General features: G+C 34.5%; 1 protein-coding gene, 1 long non-coding RNA gene and 1 pseudogene across 3 annotated transcripts; 2 read left to right on the top strand and 1 right to left on the bottom strand.

Moving 5' to 3' along the window:
* Positions 1-3,004: 3,004 nt before the first annotated feature.
* LOC139845065 (uncharacterized) lies at positions 3,005-4,511 on the bottom strand. Of its 2 annotated transcripts, XR_011758187.1 has the most exons (6): positions 4,386-4,511; positions 3,891-4,025; positions 3,555-3,651; positions 3,327-3,466; positions 3,162-3,224; positions 3,005-3,063 (listed from the first exon to the last, which is right to left on the bottom strand). It is a non-coding gene; the product is annotated as an uncharacterized lncRNA (long non-coding RNA). The 2 variants fall into 2 exon arrangements; XR_011758188.1 differs by lacking the exon at positions 4,386-4,511 and having other exon boundaries at positions 3,957-4,176.
* A 1,481-nt stretch (positions 4,512-5,992) lies between these two features.
* LOC139845024 (uncharacterized) lies at positions 5,993-9,040 on the top strand. The gene is made up of 9 exons (XM_071835240.1): positions 5,993-6,041; positions 6,715-6,792; positions 7,069-7,093; positions 7,190-7,222; positions 7,306-7,427; positions 7,530-7,660; positions 7,752-7,975; positions 8,083-8,339; positions 8,793-9,040. Exons 1-9 carry the CDS (start codon positions 6,039-6,041, stop codon positions 8,886-8,888), a joined length of 969 nt encoding a protein of 322 aa, XP_071691341.1. The 5' UTR covers positions 5,993-6,038; the 3' UTR covers positions 8,889-9,040.
* Positions 9,041-11,418: 2,378 nt separating this feature from the next.
* On the top strand, positions 11,419-15,526 carry LOC139845023 (RNA-dependent RNA polymerase 6-like; annotated as a pseudogene).
* Positions 15,527-23,312: the final 7,786 nt, after the last annotated feature.

Genomic DNA, 23,312 nt, shown 5'->3' with positions numbered 1-23,312 from the left:
AACCCTAAACACTAAACCGTAAACCCTATACACTAAACCCTAAACCCTAAAGCATAAATTCTAAAATTTTAACCCTAAACCCTAAATCTTAAACTGTAAACCATAAACCGTAAACCTTAAATAGCAATTCATAAACCTTAAACCATTAACTCTCAATGTTAATCCTTTTTATCCATTAAGCTTATATTAGTTATCAAAATGAATTTAGTTTGTACTATAAGTATATATAATTAGAGATGTACAAAAAATATTCAAAGGATATTTAACCATGGAACATTTATATCTCAGTCAAATACGTCTCAAGACTTTCTTATAAACAACATTCTTGGTGGTATTTGAATCATTCTCATCGTCGTCCAATATGATTGGTTTTAATCTGTTTTTTGTAGTAAAATACGCATGTCTGCAATGACTATTTATTCATTTTATTGAAAGAAGTAAATACATATTAATATTTTTGTAATATGATGTATATGCTACATGACAAATGTAATGAGTCATTATTTCCTTTTTTTTTTCATCACAATGTAGAATGATTTAAAAGAGAATAATTATTAGGTAATAATTAACAACTTTGCTACATTGATTTTTTAGTTGTAGTAGCGAAATCCACATATACAAATTTTGTAAATAATATTGTTTGTAGATGTCGCATCCGGAGAACCTGGCTTGACTCCTATATCTCAGACATATATCATCATTTACAACTTAGCCAAAATTCAAAGAAACACAATATTAGTGTTGCATATTGCATATGAAAGCACGCATTAATAACAAACGTAAAGTTCCAATGATAATACATATCATTCTCGTGTTGATTAGTCTAATAACCTGATAATAACTTTTAAAGTAGGTCTAATCATGACATGTCTATTAATCAACATAAAATGGCAAACAATTCTCCATTCGTAAACTAAACATAGCATCTAACCAAGTTCCAAATACCTGAAACAATCACATGGCGAAATTAGAAATACATCAAAGAGTAAAAGAAACAATAAAAATCCACGAACAAACTAAAACTAACACAATTATTTACACCAAAAGAACACAGTACTAAATCAAAACCAAACGAGTCAAATGGGTTGATCTCGATTAATTTATATATAAAAGGTCAAGCAAGTAGAAGTAACAAATTTTGCTTACAATGAAACGGGTCAAACGTGTTAAAAGTCACCCAAATGTAAAAAGAACAAACCTTGTCTCTATCGACATCATGTATAATGGCAGAAACAACTTCTTCATTGTTGGGTTCAAGTTCATCGGCTAAAGCTTCCATTCAGCGATCTCAATGTATCTACTTTTATTTTAATCAAAGAATGCAAAAGCGTCTTTAAGATGATCATCGTTACCCATTTTTCTTAAGTGAACTGAAATCGCAATGAATTCTCCGTAATTCAAGTAACCGTCCTTGTCAACATCTCCCTATGGGAAAAAAAATCTTACATTAATTCCTCCTCAAGTCACACACACACACACACACACAAAAACAAAAACAAAAACAAATAGATACTTTTAATAAGAATATTTTGTGAGATGTGTATAAGCGTTTTCCAAATTAGGATATAACACGAGAACAGAAAAACATGTCTTATACAGTTCGACAAATGTTTCCAAAATGCACATCAGACACCCGCATATTCACTTTTGGACCATTATAAATCTCGAATAATATATAGAATATAAATAAAAATAAAAATAAAAACTATAAAGTAACAAGACAACAAAAAGTAAACATACCCTTAAAGTTCTTTTCTTAAGCTTGTTCATTACAGAAAATTGCTTGAGTCTTGCTTCAACGGTTTCACCTAAAGATACATTTGGAGCCTTTTTGGCTTTCTGTATCCATGGAGTCTTGCGCTAATTCATTGTAGGAATTCACACACCTGATTTGGTCCGTGTTGTTTCGAGGTGGTGGATTATTTAAAACGAAATCATGTAAGCACCCAATCAGACCTGTATCGTGAGTCCAAAATCTTCTTGCTCCACCTTGGTTCTGTAACAAAAAACATAGAATATAGCTAAAGAACTGAAACATTTATGTATGTCTGATACCCAAATAAACTAACCACACGCAGCTACTTCAACCCCATTTTCTATAAAGTGGGTCGATGAGATGGGTCGCCTTTAAAGTCCCCAAAACTTTAAATTTGTCGTTAAATGTAATCATAAATTGACATATAGGTTTTATATCAAATGAGACACAAAAAGTGTTCAGGGTCAACCTATATAAAATCGGCCCAACAACAAAAATGCAGAAAATGAAGAATCAAAAGAATACCCATCCCTACCGCATACAGTCCAAAGTTCAACCACCATACAGCCAATAAATCAAACAGTATATCAACCAACCAACAAAAACTTAACGTATAATTCTCAGCAAAAAATAATAATAAATAATAACGATTTTAGTGAAATACGTGTAGCATAAGCTGTTGGCAGGCATTTGCAATGCATCAACACTTAAATTGTTTTCATCGAATAGAACATGGTAGTGTGCTGGCCTGCTGGTTTCCTAGAAGATTTTCAAAATCATCAGTTAAAAAACGGTAAAATAGAAAACATAACAACCATTGAAGTTATGTTTAATCGATATAGATTACCTGGATTCCAGCATGACTACAGAGGTAGAAATCAAATTCGGTTGGGTGACAGATTTTAGTGTCCACAACGTTCCCTGGAAGCAATTAACAAACACCATACAAAACTAAAGCGCGAAATAGTTTTTTAATATTTTATAATACACAAAAGTAATATGAAGTACTACATACCAGAAAGAATATTGCTACTTTTATCGGTGCTTGCACGATCTCCATGATTCATTGGAAACAACGAAGTGTGATTCCGTTTTTGCACAATGATGAAAGTAACCCGCGTCATATAGTCCTTTTCAAGTGACACACAAGCATTTTCAAAAAAAAAAAAAAAAACAATAAAGCAGTTTTTTAAGCTTTAAAACATATAACAACGACAACAAAATATAAAACAAAATTATTTAACTTACAGATTTTGTCCATCTCGTGCACCAAAACATCGTTAACCTGGCCCTCACTAACGACATCTCTACAAAAAAACAAAAGTTTATATTATCAGATAATAATAAGTAATATGTAATTATGAACATAGTAAAATAGAACATAAAAAGTTTAAGTAACACCAACCTATAAAAGATAATCCTTTGTGGCTTTTGTCGAGTTGCTCTTCTGAATGCAATGAGGTGATCTCTGTAACACATGTATTCGGTTTAATATCCAAAAACAATCCGTTTAAATTTTATGTTTAAAAAAAAAATAGTTCAAACATCTTTGATAAATGCATATAATTACCTGATCATGCCCTTGTGAATCACACCATTCTTTTCATCGACAAAACTCGTGTAAAGATCTTGAATGATTTCTTGCGTGGGGCTGCGAAGGACCAGTGCTCGATATTTTGTAACTTAAGGCCAATCCACAAAAGCCACTACCTGTATCGAATTAAACTTAGCAAGTACATAATTAGTTTAAATTACTATTTAGAATATAAGATATGGTGATCATTACAAAAAACATTACAACGGCTATCGAAGTGCCTGAATCCTTCCCAGGTTGAGGATGGGTGACATCTGTACCAAAAATTATCGTTGGACGCTCATATATCACCTGCAGTTGCCTAGACAAAACAATAATTGTACCTCCAACCTATAATAAACTCATTAATATATAATCAGAAACATACAATTACTCAATTATCAGTATATATATATATATATATATATATATATATATATATATATATATATATATATATATATATATATATATATACATGTATGTTAATATTAAAGCAACTACCGTTATATTTTAAATTATATATTTGCATTTAAACAGATTAAGAAAATAAAAGTATACCTTGTCATTCCAAGTGTAGAGATCAGTATGACAGAGTTCATTAAATAATATGAAGTTGAATCTCACAGGTCTGCAGTAGCGCAACTTCTACATGGTCAATCAATTAGGGCTTATTAGCTTCATACGCAACTGCGCCTACATGATAATCAACAATCACAATAAGATTAAACTTAGCGTTTGAATATAAACCTCTAAAATATTAACAAATCATTATAGAGGACTGATATGTTTAGTTTAGTCGATTGTGATGCCTATTTTATCATATACGCATACAAACTAAGTAACTAATCACCACATTCTTAAGTCATTCACAAAAATATCATTGAAAACAACATGAACACATGATAGCTTTAAAAACTTACACCATACTGAACACAAAAGCGCTCCCATGTTTGCAATGGAAGGACTACAAATATGCCAAATAAATCAACTCAAAAAAAAAAAAAAAAAAAAAAAAAAATAGTTATAAATTCATAAAAAGGTTATAAACGTTACCTGTGAATCCAATGATTTTCTGAAATGAGAAAGACCAAGCAAAGACCTTTATTGTTCAATCCCTCTCTAAAAGTCTGTTGAACTCATGTTAAAAATCTAGTGATGCAAGTAGGGTTCAAATTGCAAAAAAAATAAAAAAAATAAAAATAAAAAATAGACAAGTTGTACCATGTGAACAACTGACTTACGTAATTAACCAACCCTAATTAAGCAAGACGTTATATTGATTAAAAGTGGTAAATTAACTAAAACGATGAAAGATAAATTTGTGTATAGACCACTCATTGATTTATCTAACAAACCAATGAATTGGTTGAACATAGATCATAAGAGGTAGATACCTTAAAACTTAATTCTAGAAAAGAAATTAAGCTGAAAGATCAATAGTCATTCACAAATTAATACACAAATAATTGTCACCTGTTGTGACAAATTAGCGACAATTCATTCACAAAAACATTTAGTATACACATAATCGTCACCTGTTGTGACAAATTAGCGATTACAGTAACAAATAAAAATTTGATAAGCGGTAGTGTCGATGATTAGGGTTTTGTTTTTTCTGAGTCATGAATGAATCGAATGTAACCTCGATGAACCCCTTTGTTAATTTTCTAGGTTGCGAATGAATAATAACATAAATTAGCTATAAGCAATACCTGTCTGTTATTGAACATACAAATTCACCATCATCTAATCTCGATTCTTGTTGGTTGCGAATGAATTATAGCAATCGTTTATCGTTTGTTGTAAAGCCGATTTAGTGGTGATAGTATAGGTATGAGAAAACCTGAAAGGTTTAACAAAAAAGGTAGAAGGGATTAGGTAATGATTGTGGTGAATCTTGTTCCGTGTTTTTTCATTATTAGATTGGGCTATTTTGGGAATCAGTGTTTTAACAATTGATTTATTAGCTAATTTTTGTAGGGAATGATTAATAGTCGTTGAATTAAGGGGTATTCTAACGTAGTTTTTTAATCTAACGGTGATTAAGGGAGTTTTGAAAATATTTATTAGTTAATCAAGACTCTCTTTTAATGTATATATAGTGATAGTGATATATAAAACAAGCAGACTATTAAGTTTATTAAGTGAAATCAAATGAGCCTTGATAAATGAAGTATGTAACGTATAAAAAACTATAAAGTATAATATCAATTTATCAGAAGCAAATTCTACATTTTAAATCGTTGAAACTCTCATTCAGAATAATTATTAAACAGTTATTGTCAACGAGGATCAAGATTTGAATCGTTTAGATTAATTATATCAGACTTTTATCAAATAAGATAGGGTTGGGTTGGGTTGGGCCTATGTTTTAATCGGGCCTTCTACATCAAGTATCGGTGTGCACAAACGCACCTGGCGCATGTTAGCTTCATCTGTATTTCTCCAAAATCTATTTATCAAAATTATTAATCCCAGCTCTACAGATGCGAGGTGTTTTTTGTTCTCCAAGTTTCTCCTGAAATTTATTTGTCGATCACCTGGTAACTTCTTTTCCCAATTTCATGTTTTTTTTAATTCGGCGTACATTAGTTTTAAATTGCAGATAATATGCTAACATTTTTAGGTCATTTTTCATCCTCTGATCGTAGATTGTGCTATTCAGCTAGGGTGCTGAAAGTTTGAACCCCAATAAGAAGAGTAAACATGGTTTGTATCTTGTTCGTAATCATTTCTGTTAATTGTGTATGTTGATTCAATGCTAATTAGTTCTGTAACTAGTAATACTACAGTGTTTCTGGGATTAAAGAATCTAAATTCGACACGTGATCAGTGGCGGACCCAGAAATTTTTTTTCACTGGGGGCGATTTTTTTTTTTTAAATGTAGGGATTTTTTTTTTGGCAAAATATGGAGGTTTTGGGTCAAAATATAGAGTTTTTTTAGCAAAATTTGAAGATTTTTGGACAAAATACGAAGGTTTTGGGGCAAAATACGAATCTTTTGGGACAAAATACGAAGGTTTTGGGGGAAAAAAATAAAAATTATACCGGGGCAAAATCGAAAAACCAAAAAAGTTTGCACTAAAAATTGCAAATCCACTAGGAGCGGGCGGCCCCCTCTACCCCTACATAGGTCCGCCCCTGCACTTGATCATTTGTAATTGGTCGATATATATATATATATATATATATATATATATATATATATATATATATATACACACTAAAGTATTATTATTTATTGGTTACGTTCAGTATTATTGATAGGTTATATGGTGTATAAGTGTCTCTGGTAGAATTGCATTTATGTGATCATCTGGATTGTATTTTTCTTTACTGAATATTAATTATAATTATATGTTTTGCTTTTATGGGTTGCAGTATTTTGGTGGTTATAGATATCATGGAGCATCCTTTGAGCAAACATATCGGTGCTACCCTGCATCTTTTATTGATAAGGTTGGTAAGGTTTATAGTATTTTCTTATATGTTTTAATTCATTCATATCTGTGCAGGCATTGCACGTTATTATTTCATTTCTACACTGCTCACTAGAAGTGTGTTATGTGTAGCATATTATAAAAAGTTTGTTCGTGATTCATGAACATTAGACATTTTATTGTAATTTTTTGCTTAAGTGTAAGTTATGATTCAACTTTAGCTCTTGTTTGTTTGATTCATTATTATACTAAATCTTCAATTCTTCTTTTTTTTTTTTTCCTTCTGCTGGTGCAGCCCCAGTTAGAGAATGGTGATAAAAGTAAGAAGCATTTGAATTTGAATGATAGTGTTTTAATGTTTTCTATATTAGTCTATCATGTGATAATTGACGTAAATTTTCTTTTTTTGTTGTTAGTTATAATGCCTCCTTCGGCTCTTGATCGCCTTGGTTAGTTTGTTATACTAAACTTTCTTTGAGAAAAGTCTTTTAATACTATGTATGATAATGATGATAAAACTTTTGTACCACAGCTTCTCTTCAGATCGATTATCCAATGTTGTTTGAGCTACGAAATGTTGCTACTGAGCGGGTTTCACATTGTGGGGTTCTAGAGTTTATTGCAGAAGAAGGCATGATCTATATGCCCTATTGGGTATGCCTTTTGAGGACTCATTTTACTACTTTATTTTCCTTTCCTTTTTTAATTTTTTGTCTTTTATTTATGGTCATTAATACACATTAATTGGTCACATAGATGATGGAAAACTTGCTTTTACAAGAAGGCGACGTTGTGCGAGTTAAGAATGTGACCCTTCCCAAGGGTACATATGTTAAGTTACAACCACACACAAAGGACTTTTTGGATATCTCCAACCCAAAAGCAATGTAAGTTTTTGAAAAGTTGGTGCATATACTAGTACGATGTTATTGGAAATTGTATTGTTATTCTCTTGATATTTCTGTTCTGGTCATGCAGCTTAGAGACAACGCTTAGGAACTTCTCTTGCTTGACGACAGGAGATAGCATTATGGTTGCCTATAACAACAAGAAATACTACATCGATATCATTGAATCAAAGCCTTCTAATGCGATAACGATCATTGAAACTGACTGTGAGGTGGACTTTGCTCCTCCTCTTGATTACAAGGAGCCCGAGAGACCTGTTCCATCTTTCCCTTCAAGCAAGACACCGGCTGAAGGTTTGAATTTGAGGCTCGCTTTAATACATTTTTGGAAGGAAAATAAAAGTACTTGCATTTTTATTGCAGTGTTTTTTTTTTCTTTTTTCTTTTTGGTGCTCTTGCAGGGGAAGCCGCTCCAGTTGAGGAACCAAACTTCAACCCGTTTACTGGATCAGGGAGACGATTGGATGGCAAACCGTTAAAGTACCAGCCCCCACCCGTTTCATCTTCTTCGGGAGCTAAAGAAAACCAACCTGCTGTGTCTGGTAGCGGTGGTCAACCATCTACAGGTTCTACTTCACAGAGTAGTTCTCGTCAAACACAGGGAAAACTTGTCTTTGGCTCAAATGCAAGCCGTAGTGCAGACCCCCAAAATCAAAAGGTACTTTGATATATCTTATCTTACATGACATAATTGTTGATTTTTGATAAAGGGTGACAACTGCTCATTGGATGCTTAATGCAGAAAAACTATTGTTGTGACCGCCTACCAAGTTTAGTTAAATAAGCTCTATTATACATTTTTGATATCTAAATAAACTGATTTAGGAATGTGTCTGCATGCTTTATAGGAATCTCGACAGTTCGGCCCCTTTAATTGATGTCCTATTAACCCATCTTTGTTTACCTTTTCAACCAACTATCTGTTGAACGAAATATATGGGTCGATATTGTGGCCTCTATGCAATAACAATGTCAAGTTGTAGGACCAGGAGTGGACGATGAGATTGATATCGACTTCAACCATGTCAAATATCGACCAAGTTCATAACTTTATGCAATACCCATTTAGAACTTGCGTGATTTTAAGTTTGTGTGCTTTTCTGTTGTGCAGGAAGTTGCAAAAGAGACGAAACAAGAGGTGGCTTCGAAGAAAGAAGAGCCGAAATTCCAAGCCTTCTCGGGGAAGAAATATTCACTCAAGGGTTGATTTGTCAATTTGTAGTTGTTTTATGTCACTTCATTTCATGTCGTTCTGTATGAATTCATTTCTACCCTTATGTAAAAGTACATGTCATTATACGAGTCTAGTTTATCATGAGGCTCAACTTGTTATTATTTATGCAATTCGGATTCTTTTTATTATCGAATGAATGAATGGAAAGTTTGAATTAATAAACCTTTTATGCGTTAATAGTGCACGTCTATCTTGGTGTTGCTTATTCGATTTAAATGTGTATTACTCTTTATTATTAAAGTTATATAAAGAAAACAACTGTGATATATAAAATCATAAGTTGCTTAAGGTACCATCATCATTTGGACACCATTATGCAACATTTGAGACCCTCATAACAGACAGCTATAAACGATTAAGAATTTTGGCTTTGGGGATCGCACAACTACTCGAAATACAGATGGGCGCGTGCTTAAATGATTTATATCATTGTTTAACAGACAAGGTGTTATGATTTGTATTTATTCTTCCGATTTGTAATATACACTTTTTTGAAAGTTTTCAAACAATATACACTTTTTTTCAAATTTTTTTGCAATGTACACTATTGGGTCGACCATTATTTTGGTAGATCATTTCACGATGATGGTTGACTACATAGTCTACCAAACATTAAAGATGAGTTGTTCGACCACTTCAATAGTTCAATAGGATGGTTGACTACATAGTCTACGACTACATAGTCTACCAAATATCAGAGAGGAGTTGGTCGACCACTTCACGAACTCCTCTTTTAACTTTGGTAGACTATGTAGTCAACCATCATTGTGAAGTAACTCCTTGGTAGACTATGTAGTCGACCATCCTATTGAAGTGGTCGACCAACTCCTCTTTTATGTTTGGTAAACTATGTAGTCAACCATCCTATTGAAGTGATCGACCAACTCTTTGGAAGACTACGTAGTCAACCATCCTATTGAAGTGGTCGACCAACTCCTCTTTAATGTTTGGTAGACTGTGTAGTCTACCATCATGTTGAAGTGATCGACCAACAAAAAAAGGTGTAGTCGACCACTCTATACATGTGGTCTACTAAAATGATGTTCGACCAAATGATGTATATTGTCAATTTTTTTTTTTAATAAATTGTATATTGTTTGAAGACTTAAAACAAAAATGTACTTTTGCCAATTTCCCTTAAAATTTGTCCATGCTTTACCACAAAGTAGACTCGCAATCCATCATGGAACATGCCAAACGCCATTGACCGATTTAAAAACAGTAGGATCCTGCTGAGAAGATCCCATAGCAACAGAAGAGGCCTTTAGGCCCAACCCAATACCCCACCTTGAACTAACTTCCGGGCCAGAAACAGGAGCAAGATGGGCTGCGGAACTTACACATGGGGCAGACTTAAGGCCCGTCACATCAAAAGCTTCAATCTTTTATGTATTTGCGCAGGTGCAGGTGCAGGTGTAAATAAGAACGAAAGCCGTTTCTGCATGATAATCAAACAAAATCACGTTTTTTAATTCCTGTTCTTCACACTCCCCTTTAAAAATCGTATTCAAGTTGTGCGATATTTCATCCTCAACTGGGCTTCATTTTTTTCCCACAATTAAAACTAAGGTCAGTGTGATTCATTCCTTTTTTATACTAGGGTTTCCATATGAACAATGTAATTACTAATTAGTATTTTACCTCTTGATTGTTTGTCGTTGTTACTTTGAATTGAATGCTTTACTAGGGTTTCAGTTTTGTGTAAAAAAAGGGTTTTGTTGATATGCTAATTTTAGTACCTCACTCTGTGTTAAGAAGGTTCAGGGGTTTATGGGTTGTGTTTTTACTTCATTGATTTTTTGTTATTTGTCAAAAATAATCATTTTTTGCACTTTTTATTTACATTGTAAATATAAATTTATCTAGTTTTATGATATTCTTAGTCTTTTCATTCATCTTACATATATTGATGAAAAATATGGATCCTGCCTATATTTGACTAAGGAATTACTATATCTTGTTTTTGTTTGCTTGAGATTGTTCACTAGTTTATGTATTATTGATAATAATTTTATAAGTTTAAATAAGTTAATAGAAGAAGTAAAATCATGCAAAAATGTATCATATGTTTAGAAAATCTAGTACTCCGTATTACTTTAAAAGTCAAAATAATAAAGCATTTTATTGTTGTAATTGTTTGTGTATTAGCCTTAAGCCTTCATTTGATACATTAACATGTTCACTTCTTCTTCGCCTAAGATGTTTACTTGCTCTGTTGCGTAAACTAAGAAACATTGTGTACATTCTTACTCTTAATCAGATGCAGATTTACAAATTCTATCTTCAGAAGTAGCAACTTAGGAATTGTATTTTTGTTTTTTTGTGAATTCTCGAAATTTAATAAATAAGTGATGTTAAATTAACATTTTGGTAACGGTATATATCAGGTGCAGGTTTGGTGTTGAAACAAGAGTCGATTGATCATACAAAGAAGACAGTTTTTTTTTTTTTCTTTATAATAATAGAACTTTATTACTTTACGCTGAAATTCGCTAAAGGAACGATGGAATCGGAGAGTAATGATAGGGAGATGATGGAGGTCACGCAAGTCAGTGTACGCGGGTTCGACAATCAAGTCACTGCAGAGATGCTTATAGATTACATGCAAGAAACAATTGGACACATTTATAGATGTAGGGTAAAACGGTCTTCAACGCCACCCAAAACGTATCCTGAATTCGATGTTGACCTCGAAAATATCCAAAGAGTCAATGATTACGAGAAAGTTGAACCTCATGCATTTGTGCATTTTGTACTTCCCGATTCAGTTGACTCGGCTATAGAAGATTCAAGCACAGGTCAACTTGTACTCAACGGCAATACGTTAGAAGTTAGTTCGGGACCTGAGAATTCTTACAGAATGAACCAATGTAGAACGAAGGAGACACCGTTTAATTTTCCCAATGTGGTTCTTGAAATCGGGCTATTGACTAGTCGATATAATTTTGTTGTTGCTTGGAGAGGGCCTAATTCAGGGGTTGACTTTCTTATTGATCCATTCGATCGGAGCTGTAAGTTTTTGTTTACGAGAGACACCGCCTTTTCTTTTAAAGGGACGAATAATCACGCAGTGATAAAATGCGAGTTCAAGGTCGAGTTTTTGATGAGGGATGTGATTATTGTCAAAGAGTATGATGATCATTTGGTCTTGGTTTTTGAGTTGGCATCGTCTCCGTTTATATCTTATAGAACTGCTGATGATGATATTGCAACAACGTTCCCATTTGATATGTTGGATGATTATGATCCATGGATCCGGACCACTGATTTCACGCCTAGTGGGGCCATCGGGAGATGTAACACATATCGGGTTTCGTTCAGGTATCGCGAAGTCCCGGAAGTGAAGAAAGCTTTAGCTTTTCTTGAAGAACAAAGGGTCTATGTCAATTACCATAACTTAAAGCTCAAAGTAGAAGATGAACCCGATTTTGGTATGCCAATGCAAGACCCGTTTCTTTGTATTCATCACGAAGAAGACATACCCTTCAATATCTTGTTCTTGGTAAATTCGGTTTTGCACGGATGCATTATTAATCAGCATCAATTTACAGAAAAGGTTTTCGATCTATTGAGAAGTCAACCCGAGGAGGTCAACTTGGCGGCTTTAAAATACATTTATTCTTACCAATACCCTCTATATATATATGACGCTTTTTCTCGGTTGATGTGGGTTCAAAGATGGCTGTTAAATAGCCCGAAGTTGATTGAGAAACAAATTGAGCAAAATGATAGTATTGAAGTTAAGAGACTGATTATTACTCCAAGCAAGGCGTACTGTCTGCCACCACAAGTTGAACTATCGAACCGTGTTTTGAGGCATTATCGAGCAGTTTCTGATCGGTTCTTACATGTCACATTCACAGATGAAGGAATGAGAACGTTAAATAACAACGCTCTCAATTTTTACCCGGCCCCAATTGTTACCTCGAGTTTTATACCCCAGAAAACAACTATATTTAGACGGGTGAAAAATATATTAACTAATGGGTTTTACTTATGTGGTAGAAGATACCGTTTCTTGGCTTTTTTGGCTAACCAGTTGTGGGACCGATCTGCTTGGTTTTTTTGCTGAAAATGACAAGATTTCGTGTAAAGATATTACAGCATGGATGGGGAAGTTTAGCAACCGAAATGTTGCAAAATGTGCTTCTACAATGGGCCAATGCTTCTCATCTACATATTCAACTGTCGAGGTCCCGAGGCACGAGGTTGATTTCAATCTTGAAGACATCGAGAGAAACGGGTATACATTCTCGGACGGGATCGGGAAAATATCTCCTGAACTTGCATTAGAAGTTGCTGAAAAGTTGCATTTGAAAGACAATCCGCCATGTGCGTATCAGATTAGATATGCGGGATGTAAGGGTGTTGTTGCGTGGTGGCCCAAAAAAGTTGATAGTATTAAGCTATCATTAAGGCCGAGTATGTATAAATTCAACTCAAATCATACGGTTCTTGAAATATGTTCTTGGACACGGTTGCAACCCGGGTTTTTAAACAGACAGATAATAACGTTACTTTCGTCCCTAAATGTTAAAGATGAAGTCTTTTGGGATATGCAGGTGAATATGATGAAGAATTTGAACCAAATGATGGAGGATACATCTGTTGCATTTGACGTAATTACAACTTCTTGTCCCGAAAGTGGGAACACAGCGTCTATCATGTTAGGTGCAGGTTTCGAGCCTCGTATTGAGCCACATCTACGAGGGATGTTAAGTAGTATACGGGTCACGCAACTCAATGATTTGCGTGAAAAATCGAGAATTTTTGTTAATAATGGTAGGTGGTTAATGGGGTGTTTCGATGAGTTAGGCGTCCTTGAACACGGTCAATGCTTTATTCAAGTTTCAAACCCTTCGGTTGAGAATTATTTTGCTAAACACGGGTCGAAGTTTACTGAAACAAGTAGAAACTTAACCGTTATTCAGGGTCATGTGGTGATTGCAAAGAACCCTTGTCTTCATCCTGGTGATGTTAGGGTTTTGGAGGCTGTGAATGTACCAGGTCTTGAACATCTTTTCGACTGTTTGATATTTCTGCAAAAGGGAGATCGGCCCCACATGAATGAAGCTTCCAGAAGTGATCTTGATGGCGATTTGTATTTTGTTACGTGGGATGAAAAGCTTATTCCACCTAGTAAAAAAAGCTGGCCACTTATGGAGTATACTGCTGCTGAACCTCAAACATTACCCCGCGATATTAAACACTCGGTAACTTTTTTTCATCTATCTGATGTGTCAAAACGGGCCACTTTTAGTTTGTGAGATACTTCTGTTTGCCCAACGTCCATCTTTGTAGATATTAAAGATAATTGAAGTATATCATACAATGGTAATCTAATTTTTAGAATAGAACTGTTTTAGATGGTTGTATTGTGCAAAAGTTGGGTAACAATGGCCTTTTTTTGGTTCTAAAAATGAGTGTTATTCAACCAGCTTATGGTTATGGTTAACCATATATTGAAATTTGACATGAACAGGAATAGAAACATAACGTGATTTTAACGGTTAAACATTGCCTTTAGAAGAAACTTGCGGAAACTTTGAAGTCTAGTTGACCCGTTCAACCCATTTAGCCTCTTTATAGCTTAAAATTTATTTATTCTCCACATTGGCTCATTAGAGATAAAATATAATAACGACCCATCCATAACTGAATGGGTTGATTTGTCTTTTCTACTCGATCTTTGCATTTAACCTATCCATGGATTATACCAACTTAGTGTTACTTTTTGTCCCCTGCAGGACATCATAGATTTTTTCACGAAGAACATGGTTAATGATAGTCTTGATACAATATGCAATGCACACGCAGTCCACGCTGATTTAAGCAATGATGGAGCTCTAGACGAAAAATGCATCAAATTGGCAGAGCTAGCAACTACTGCCGTTGATTTCCCCGAAACTGGAAAGATCATAGACATGCCAGCTAAGCTTAGACCAAATCTTTTCCCGGACTTCATGGGCAAAGAAAAGTGTCAAAGTTATAAATCTGTAAAGATATTTGGGAAACTATACCGACAAATTCATGACCGTTACATCAGAACAGATGTGACTCAAATCAAACCGTCAAACATACCGTATGATAAAGATCTCGAGGTTGATGAAGCGGGAACCTTTTTAAATGATGCATGGAGATCTAAGTTGTCGTATGATCGATCACTAAATGGGCTTCTTGGACAGTATAATGTAGCTCGAGAAGAAGAAATTGTAACGGGTCACATTTGGTCAATGCCCAAACACAATAGCAAGATGCAAGGTGAATTAAAAGAAAGAGTTAAACGTGCTTACAGTGCATTGAGGAAGGAGTTCAGGAAGGTGTTTGACCATCTAGATCCCGAGTTTGACCAAGTTTGTGAAGAGGAGAGAAATCTGATATTTGAGAGAAAAGCGTCAGCTTGGTACCAGGTTACTTATCATCCAACTTGGGTAAAGAAAGCATTAAGATTACAAGAACCTGATGGTGAGGGTGAAACCGTAAATTTAAGCTTTGCGTGGATTGCAGCTGATTATCTTGCTCGAATAAAGATTAAGCGTAGGGGAGCAGGAAAGAAAAATTCACACAAGCCGATTGATTCGCTTGGAAAGTATCTTGTTGATCGGATGTGATTGATTTAGCTTACGATTCAAGTTTTCGCCTGCACGGCCACTCTGCCAATTCTCGAGGTTCTGTCTTGTTATATATTTTTTATGTTTATGTTTATATCATACATTTAGTTGCCATTGGCTGTTGGTTTATTTTGGCTAGTAGAAGATATGTTTATCCCACATTGGTGGGAGGAAGATGTGAGGGGTGAGTGACTTGGTTATAAAAGGAGGGCTAAGTCTTCATTCCAATTTGCACCAATCAATACACTTTAAGTATTTGATTATTTCTTTCTTTCTTACCCTTGTTTGAGAGTTGTATTAGTTAAATATTTTGGAGAGTGTAGTTGGCTTAAGAGAGTCGTCTATATCATTGTAACAATTTGTGATATAGTGTATTTCTCTCTTTGGGGGCCGGTGGTTTTTCTCCTGTTTTGGAGTTTCCACGTTAAATCTTGTGTTGTGTATTGTTCTTATTTCTTTACTATTATTGTTGGGCTGGGTGGTGGGAATTAGTGAGGCCGTAATTTCCCAACAACTGGTATCAGAGCGTCAGGTTTGACGGGGGTCTCGGTTATAGGAGTCGGAGTATGCTCTGTGGTTGCCACGGGAGTGGATCGTCCACATCAGAAACGAGTTCTATTGATCGTATAGGGTATCTGGTTAGACAATATTTTTTCTGATTCGTAGTAATAGTTGGATTTGTTAGTGGCCTAGTTGTGGATTTCCGATTTAAAGGGTCCTGGCTACCTGCTACATCTTTTGGCTATTCGAAACGTGAGCAAAATCAGAGAAAGTTGTTGTCTATAGGATACGGATACGATGTCGAAGTTCAGTCCAATGAGGTTTGATGTAGAGAAATTTGATGGGATGATCAATTTTGGCTTATGGCAGGTTCAAGTCAAGGATGTGTTGATTCAGTCTGGTTTACACAAGGCTTTGAAGGGTAAACCCACCCTTGTTCCTGGCAGTGATTCTAGCAGTAAGTTCGATGAAGAAGAATGGGATGATATGGATTTGAGGGCAGCAAGTGCGATTCGTTTGTGTCTTGCAAAGAACGTGCTTGCAAATGTGCACGGGTTATCAACGGCAAAGGAGCTTTGGGTTAAACTAGAGCAGTTGTACCAGGGCAAGGGCATCTCAAATCGGTTGTGTCTTAAAGAACAATTTCATACTCTGCGTATGGATGGGGGTTCAAAGATTTCAGATCATCTAAGTATTCTTAACGGTATTGTTTCAGAACTGGAGGCTATTGGAGTTAAAACGGATGATGAAGATAAAGCTTTGAGGTTGATATTATCTTTATCATCGTCTTATGAACACATGAAACCTATTTTGATGTATGGGAAGAAAACTCTGAAGTTTGAAGACGTTACTAGCAAGCTCCTATCCGAGGAGAAAAGACTGGAAGGTAACGGGGTCTCGTCATCAGGAGATACGATAGTGTTGTGTTCGGATAGGCAGAAGAGAAACTCTAGAAAGAATCTGACATGCTGGAAGTGCGGGAAGACTGGGCATGTAAGGGTTAATTGTCCAGGTGGAGCTAATCCGGCAAATGGCTCCAAAGATGCTAACATTGTCTCCGTTGTTACGGAGAGTGACGAATTCCTCTGAAGTCACGTCATCCTCATGGTGTGTCCGCGCCACCGTGGAAAGGGATGTTCGTTAGCGGTTCCACAATTACATATGGGCATTGGTTTGGCGTTGATGCAGGTTGTGTGGTGGAAACTGATGTTGTAGCTGATGGGACTTTCGGGAAAGCCAAACAGGGAAGTTGCACCATAAAGTTTCAGCTGGTTGTTCAACAACATGTGCCGAGGTGAAATGCTTGGAATGCGATATTCTAAGTGCTATACTCTTTATGGTGGAGTATGATAATTCTGTTAAGAGTTATGATTGTCTGTGATGACAATGATTGTCGGTTTAGACAATGTTCGATGAAGATGCAAGTTTTGTCTCTTGGGAGATAATGTCAACGGCATAAAGATGAGGATCTTGAAGTTGTCGTCGAGGAAGCGTCTACATCGGTTATCCTTGCAATGTGGAAGCATGGTTATCTTCTTCTATCCAAAAGATGGAGATTTGTTGGTTTATTTTGGCTAGTAGAAGATATGTGATGACCCAGAAATTTCGACTAAATTTAAACTTAATCTTTGTATGATTAACATTTCCGACACGATAAGCAAAGTCTGTAAAACTGAATCTCAAAATTTTTGAATTACTTTTATATATTTAAATACCTTCGGTTGTTTTCGACGATTCGCGAACAATTATATGTAAAAAGATACATATATACTATAACATGAAAAGGTAACAATGTATTAATTGTTTGATACCGTACATTAAACTTATTGGTTTAAATATCTATTTTAATGTATATGATAAATTTAAATATTTATTATTAAAATTTATTTATAAATAACGTCCAATGTGTATTTAAAAACTGATTTATGTATATTAAAAAGATATATACATATATATAATAAACGATAGTAACATTCGTTTATTGATTCAATTGATATTTAGATAAGTTAACTAAAGCGTTTAAGATGAACCAGTTAAATACTAATTTGCTACAGTGTTTTCAAATTGCCACATTACTCAAAATGCTACAGTGTTTTCGAAAATCACTATTGCCACATGACTCCAGATTTCAGGCCAAGTGCTATAAATTCTCGAGTTTTGGCCAGATAAATCACACACACATATATATTATTTTTACTCCGTATTTATTTATTTTATTATTATTATTATTATTATTATTATTAATAATAAGATTATTATTAATCTTATTATTTTTATTATTAGTGTTATTATTTTTGCAATACAAAAATAATAATGTACATAAAATATTACGACGGAGTGCTGTCCAAGTAATTTTCAAAATGAGTTTTCGAGCAAGCTAGAGCTAAGGAAATTATGGGTTATTGCCAAGGAGGTTATGGGTAATGTTCGGGGGTATTTTTTTGTGAATCAAACCTCGTGTTTATCATCTCCGATGCGTCTACGTGCTTTCCTGCAATATTGTATATCAATATTAAACAGTGAGTTTCATAAGATCCCTTTTACTCTCTACATTTTTGGGCTGAGAATACATGCAAATGCTTTGTTAATCGATATACAATATTTATATGCGTGAGTTTCATGAGAAGCCTTTTTAAATGCTTTTGCAATATATATGTTTGGGCTGAGAATACATGCGCTACTTTTATAACTGTTTTTATGAAATGAATACAAATACTAAAACTGATTTTTCGTGAGTTTCATTGATCCCTTTTCAAATGCTTTTGCATTATATATTTTTGGACTGAGAATACATGCACTTTATTTTAAACGCAATGGATACAAGTACATACTAAATTCTACACCGAGTTTGAACCAAAAATCCCTTAGCTTTGGTAACTAGTAACTGTCGGTTATAAGAACTGGTAGGCGCGAGTAGTAGTATATGGATCCATAGGGCTTGATATCCCCGTCCGAGCTAGAGCACTAGCCTTTTAACGGACGTATGCTATTTGAGAAGCGTACACGTTGGTTTGCGTGTATTATTAAGATGATTATACAAAGGGTACAAATTATATAAGCATTAAAGTTTAGTTACCAGGGTGCTCAATTTTGTAGAACCGATTGATAAACGTTTCGGATGAAACAACTGAAATCTTGTGATCCACCTTTTATGTAAAACCTATTGATAAACGTTTTGAATAAAACAACTGAACTTTTGTAAATCCACATTGATATACGGATTATGTGTAATATTAAAACTATGAACTCACCAACCTTTGTGTTGACACTTGAAGCATGTTTATTCTCAGGTTTCTAGAAGTCTTCCGCTGTCTGCTTATATGTTAGACAAGCTATGTGCATGGAGTCATACATGGCATATTTTTCAAGGAAACGTTGCATTCACCAAATCATCACCATGTATCTTATTTTGACTGTACTGTCAACGGAAGTACTATTGTAAACTATTATTTACAGTGATTGTCTATATGTAGAAATCATCAGATGTTGAAAACCTTTGATTTAAATATTCATTTATGGTGTGCCTTTTCAAAAGAATGCAATGTTTACAAAACGTATCATATAGAGGTCAAATACCTCGCAATGAAATCAATGAATGACGTATTGTCCATATGGATTTGGAGCGATCGTCACAGTTGGTATCAGAGCGTTGGTCTTAGCGAACCAGAATTTGCATTAGTGTGTCTAACTGGTTATTGTTAGGATACATTAGTGAGTCTGGACTTCGACCATGTCTGCATGATAAAAGTTGTTGCTTATAATTTTTTTTTTTTGTTAGAAATTACCTGCTTATCATTCCTTAGTGTGGAAAATTACCTGCTTATCATTTGTAGTCTAGACACACCTTATTGCATGGATTGCATGACTAGTGTATAAACAAAATGAATATCTTAGCGTATCTGTTACTGTTACCTTTACTTGACAGTTTCCGAAAGTTTCTCCATAATTTACGGATCCTTTGTACTATATAAAGGTATTCTATGTAATTAAAATATCATCCGATATCCGAAAATCATTTCACATCGAAAATTATTTATCTAACCGTGTAAGATGAATTCTGCAAGTAATTCGAGTTCTTCGGATTCCGATATGAATTTCCACCTGAGTTCCGAAAGCAGTGTAACCGGAATGAATCAACCAATCAGTCATCACCAATTCTGGATGAATTGGGGATGGGTTCGTAATCAACTTAATCAATGGAGACAAGAGGAAGGCGATCCTTTCCACCAACCGAATTCACCTCTTAGTGAGGAACCTGAGGCACTTACCGGCGAACCCGTTCGAAACACTATCTTTACCCTCATTTCCAGGATATTTCGCAACGATTATATGATAACTAGAATTTTAAACTTTATTCATCCTCTCGTACCAACCGCCAATCATCCCGGAATAATAGAAGAAGTTAACGAGCTTCGCGCTCGAGTTGTGGCTTTGGAGAATATGATGCACAATTTGCAGGCATCACAGGCAGCACCGGTAGCACCACCAGAACCAGCAGCACAACCAATAACAGTACCAGTACCACCAACAATAACATCCGCACCGTAAACCTTAACCTCACAATCTGTCCCACGAGTATCAACCTCATACGCACTGTAGGCACCGAAGAATACTAATAACCATAAACGATGAAGTATTAATTCATAACTTCATTGGAGAAATATCCTGCGACGATTATGTAATCTTTAATATAGAAGAGATTATTCGTTTCTAGTTCCAACCGAAAATCAAATGAGTTTAATAACTCATTAAATCTATATTACATCTGAAGGAAATATACATACATATATTTTCATAAAGATTGTAATTGAAAATCCTTTTGTACAAACTGTTAATGATGAGAATATTTTAACGGGTAGGTAATACCCTAGAGATATATAAATTCACAATTAACATGTTACATTTTTCGATTCTGATTCAACCAATCATCAACTACTTTCATAACGGGAAACATTCTTTCATAGAAATCAAAACAACCATACTCATTCAAAATCAATTACATATTCTGATTTTAACATATCAGAATCCAAGTCGAGATATACCCGATATCATCACTTTTAGATCCCTACATCTTTCAAAGCTATACTTTGATTTCAAAACTGTGCTAGAACATCATATGTATATTAACGATTACAATATGTATTCAAACCGTCCGAAATTTCTGAAAAACACTTCAAACAATGAACCATCGAGATGATGATCCAACCACATGTTACTCACAGTTATGCACCTGAAAAACTCTCGAAACCAAAGTCACAGTTTAACACGTAATCGTGTCAGACCATTTGACATTTATTAGCAAAAATAACTTTTCAAACCCTTTTCAACATAGACAGTTTTGTCACAGCTCCAACAAATCAACTTCAATTATTCATTCGAATAAGCCTTATTATAACTTTGATATATAAGTTCGCAATTAATATGTTACACTATACATTCTTCAATTCTGATTCAGCAATCATTAACTATACTGCTCAAACCTATAGATATACGTATCTGTTCATCGCAGAATAACCATTTTCATTCAATTTCATATTCTGATTTCGATAGATCAGAATCCAAGTCAAGATTAAACGAAAAACATCACTCTTAGATTCCTACATCTTTCAAAACCATGCTTCAAAAACCATGCTTTGAATTCAGAACAGTACTAGAACATCATATGATTACATTTTGCGTTCAAACCCATCGAAATTCTTGGAAACACTTCAACTAATGAACAAACGAGAAGACAAACCAACTACACGATATCTACGAGAAGAAAGATTTGTACTTATAATCATACATCTGGAAAGCTCTCGAAACCTAAGTAAAACTTTAACACGTATCTGTGATAAATCCTTCGGCATTATTATTACTGAAAATAATCTTACAATTCCTTTTCAAGTATCCAGTTTTGTCACAACTTCAGCAAGTCAACTTCATTTGGATAAGCCTTAATTAAACCTTGACATATAGGATTACCCTTTCTATTGTTGTTACCGGGGAACCTTTTATATCCCATCATATTAGCAGTAAATGTACTAGCGACTCCGTCACTATGCTATTTAAATCTCTCCGGAAATCACTATATATACCTTGAAATCTGATCATGTACTCATCCACATCTTGTAACGGTAATTGTCATACCAACCACCGGGAATTAACAATCAGTATTTTGAATCTCGCAGCGTTTTCTACGACAACAGTTATATATAAACATATAACATCTATCTTCTAGACTTAGATACTTCGAATGTGAAGTTTCTGAAAAACACCCCAAACTGTGAAACTAGTCCTCCTAATTTTGGAAAAATGCTGATAAAGCAGCAAAAACGGTAAACGACTTTAACAGTCAAAAGTTTGATGATAAAGAATAGTATGGTGGTAAAGCTGAGAAAAAGAGAAGGTTTGGAATTGAAAAACGGATTGAGCAAACCATAAAGGAGACTGTGGACAAGTCACAGGGACTAAACTTATACATAAAGAATCTAGATGATTTTGTTTTTGATGAAATATTTAGCGAATATCTTGCTCCTTACTTATTTCAAATTCTTGCGGAACATATTCTTCATCATCCTTCGATATTAGAAATTCTAAGATATTATCATATCTTTCATTATAAATATCTTCGATATTTCTGAAGATATCTTCATAACTATTATCATCCGAAATTATTTATCTCTTCACACTATCTGTGTTAAATCATAAAAGAAACTATTTTAGTTTCTAAAATCTGAAAAATTCGAAAAAATGGATGTTTTGAAGTAATGTTGGGAACTGAAGCATGAGTTAGTATAATATAATGACACTTGATCAACGTGATTATATTACAGTAAGTCATGCTGAGTTTCTAATGGAACGTGATAAAGGTTCACAGATCCCACCCTCATAATGAACCATGTTACATAACTCTTTTATTCTATTTAACCTCTAAACATATCAAGAAAATATTTTCTTGATGATTCGGTCTTTTCCGGATATTCTGGTAATTTGACAAATCAAGATCGTGCCATTACGATTACCTTCTTAGAACATTAACTATGTTCATTCTGAAATGTATAGCTACGAATTCTGGACCATTATTCGCTTGACTTAAAGTCGGGAAGAGAACGAAAGCATGAAGCTCCAAAATATAATGGAAAATATGAAGCCCGAAAACAACCCCGAAATTACAAACCGTGTATATCAATGCGTATAGCAATATAAAGACACGGGAGAATGAAAAACAATATAACCCCAAGGTAATAGTAGAAGAAGATAACCTCCTCTGGTGGCAGATGAAAAAGAAGAATGAATGATATGA

This window comes from Rutidosis leptorrhynchoides, chromosome 4 (genome assembly GCF_046630445.1).
Source record: "Rutidosis leptorrhynchoides isolate AG116_Rl617_1_P2 chromosome 4, CSIRO_AGI_Rlap_v1, whole genome shotgun sequence".
Lineage (NCBI taxonomy): Eukaryota > Viridiplantae > Streptophyta > Magnoliopsida > Asterales > Asteraceae > Rutidosis > Rutidosis leptorrhynchoides.
The sequence above is the reverse complement of the archived record's forward strand: the minus strand, read 5'-3'. Positions and strand labels throughout refer to the sequence as shown.

Bases quoted from the DNA above. Each gene is read 5' to 3' on its own strand.
- LOC139845024 (XM_071835240.1), top strand. The intron at 7,428-7,529 runs GTATGCCTTTTG...TTGGTCACATAG, and splicing joins TGATCTATATGCCCTATTGG to ATGATGGAAAACTTGCTTTT. The intron at 8,340-8,792 runs GTACTTTGATAT...TCTGTTGTGCAG, and splicing joins CAGACCCCCAAAATCAAAAG to GAAGTTGCAAAAGAGACGAA.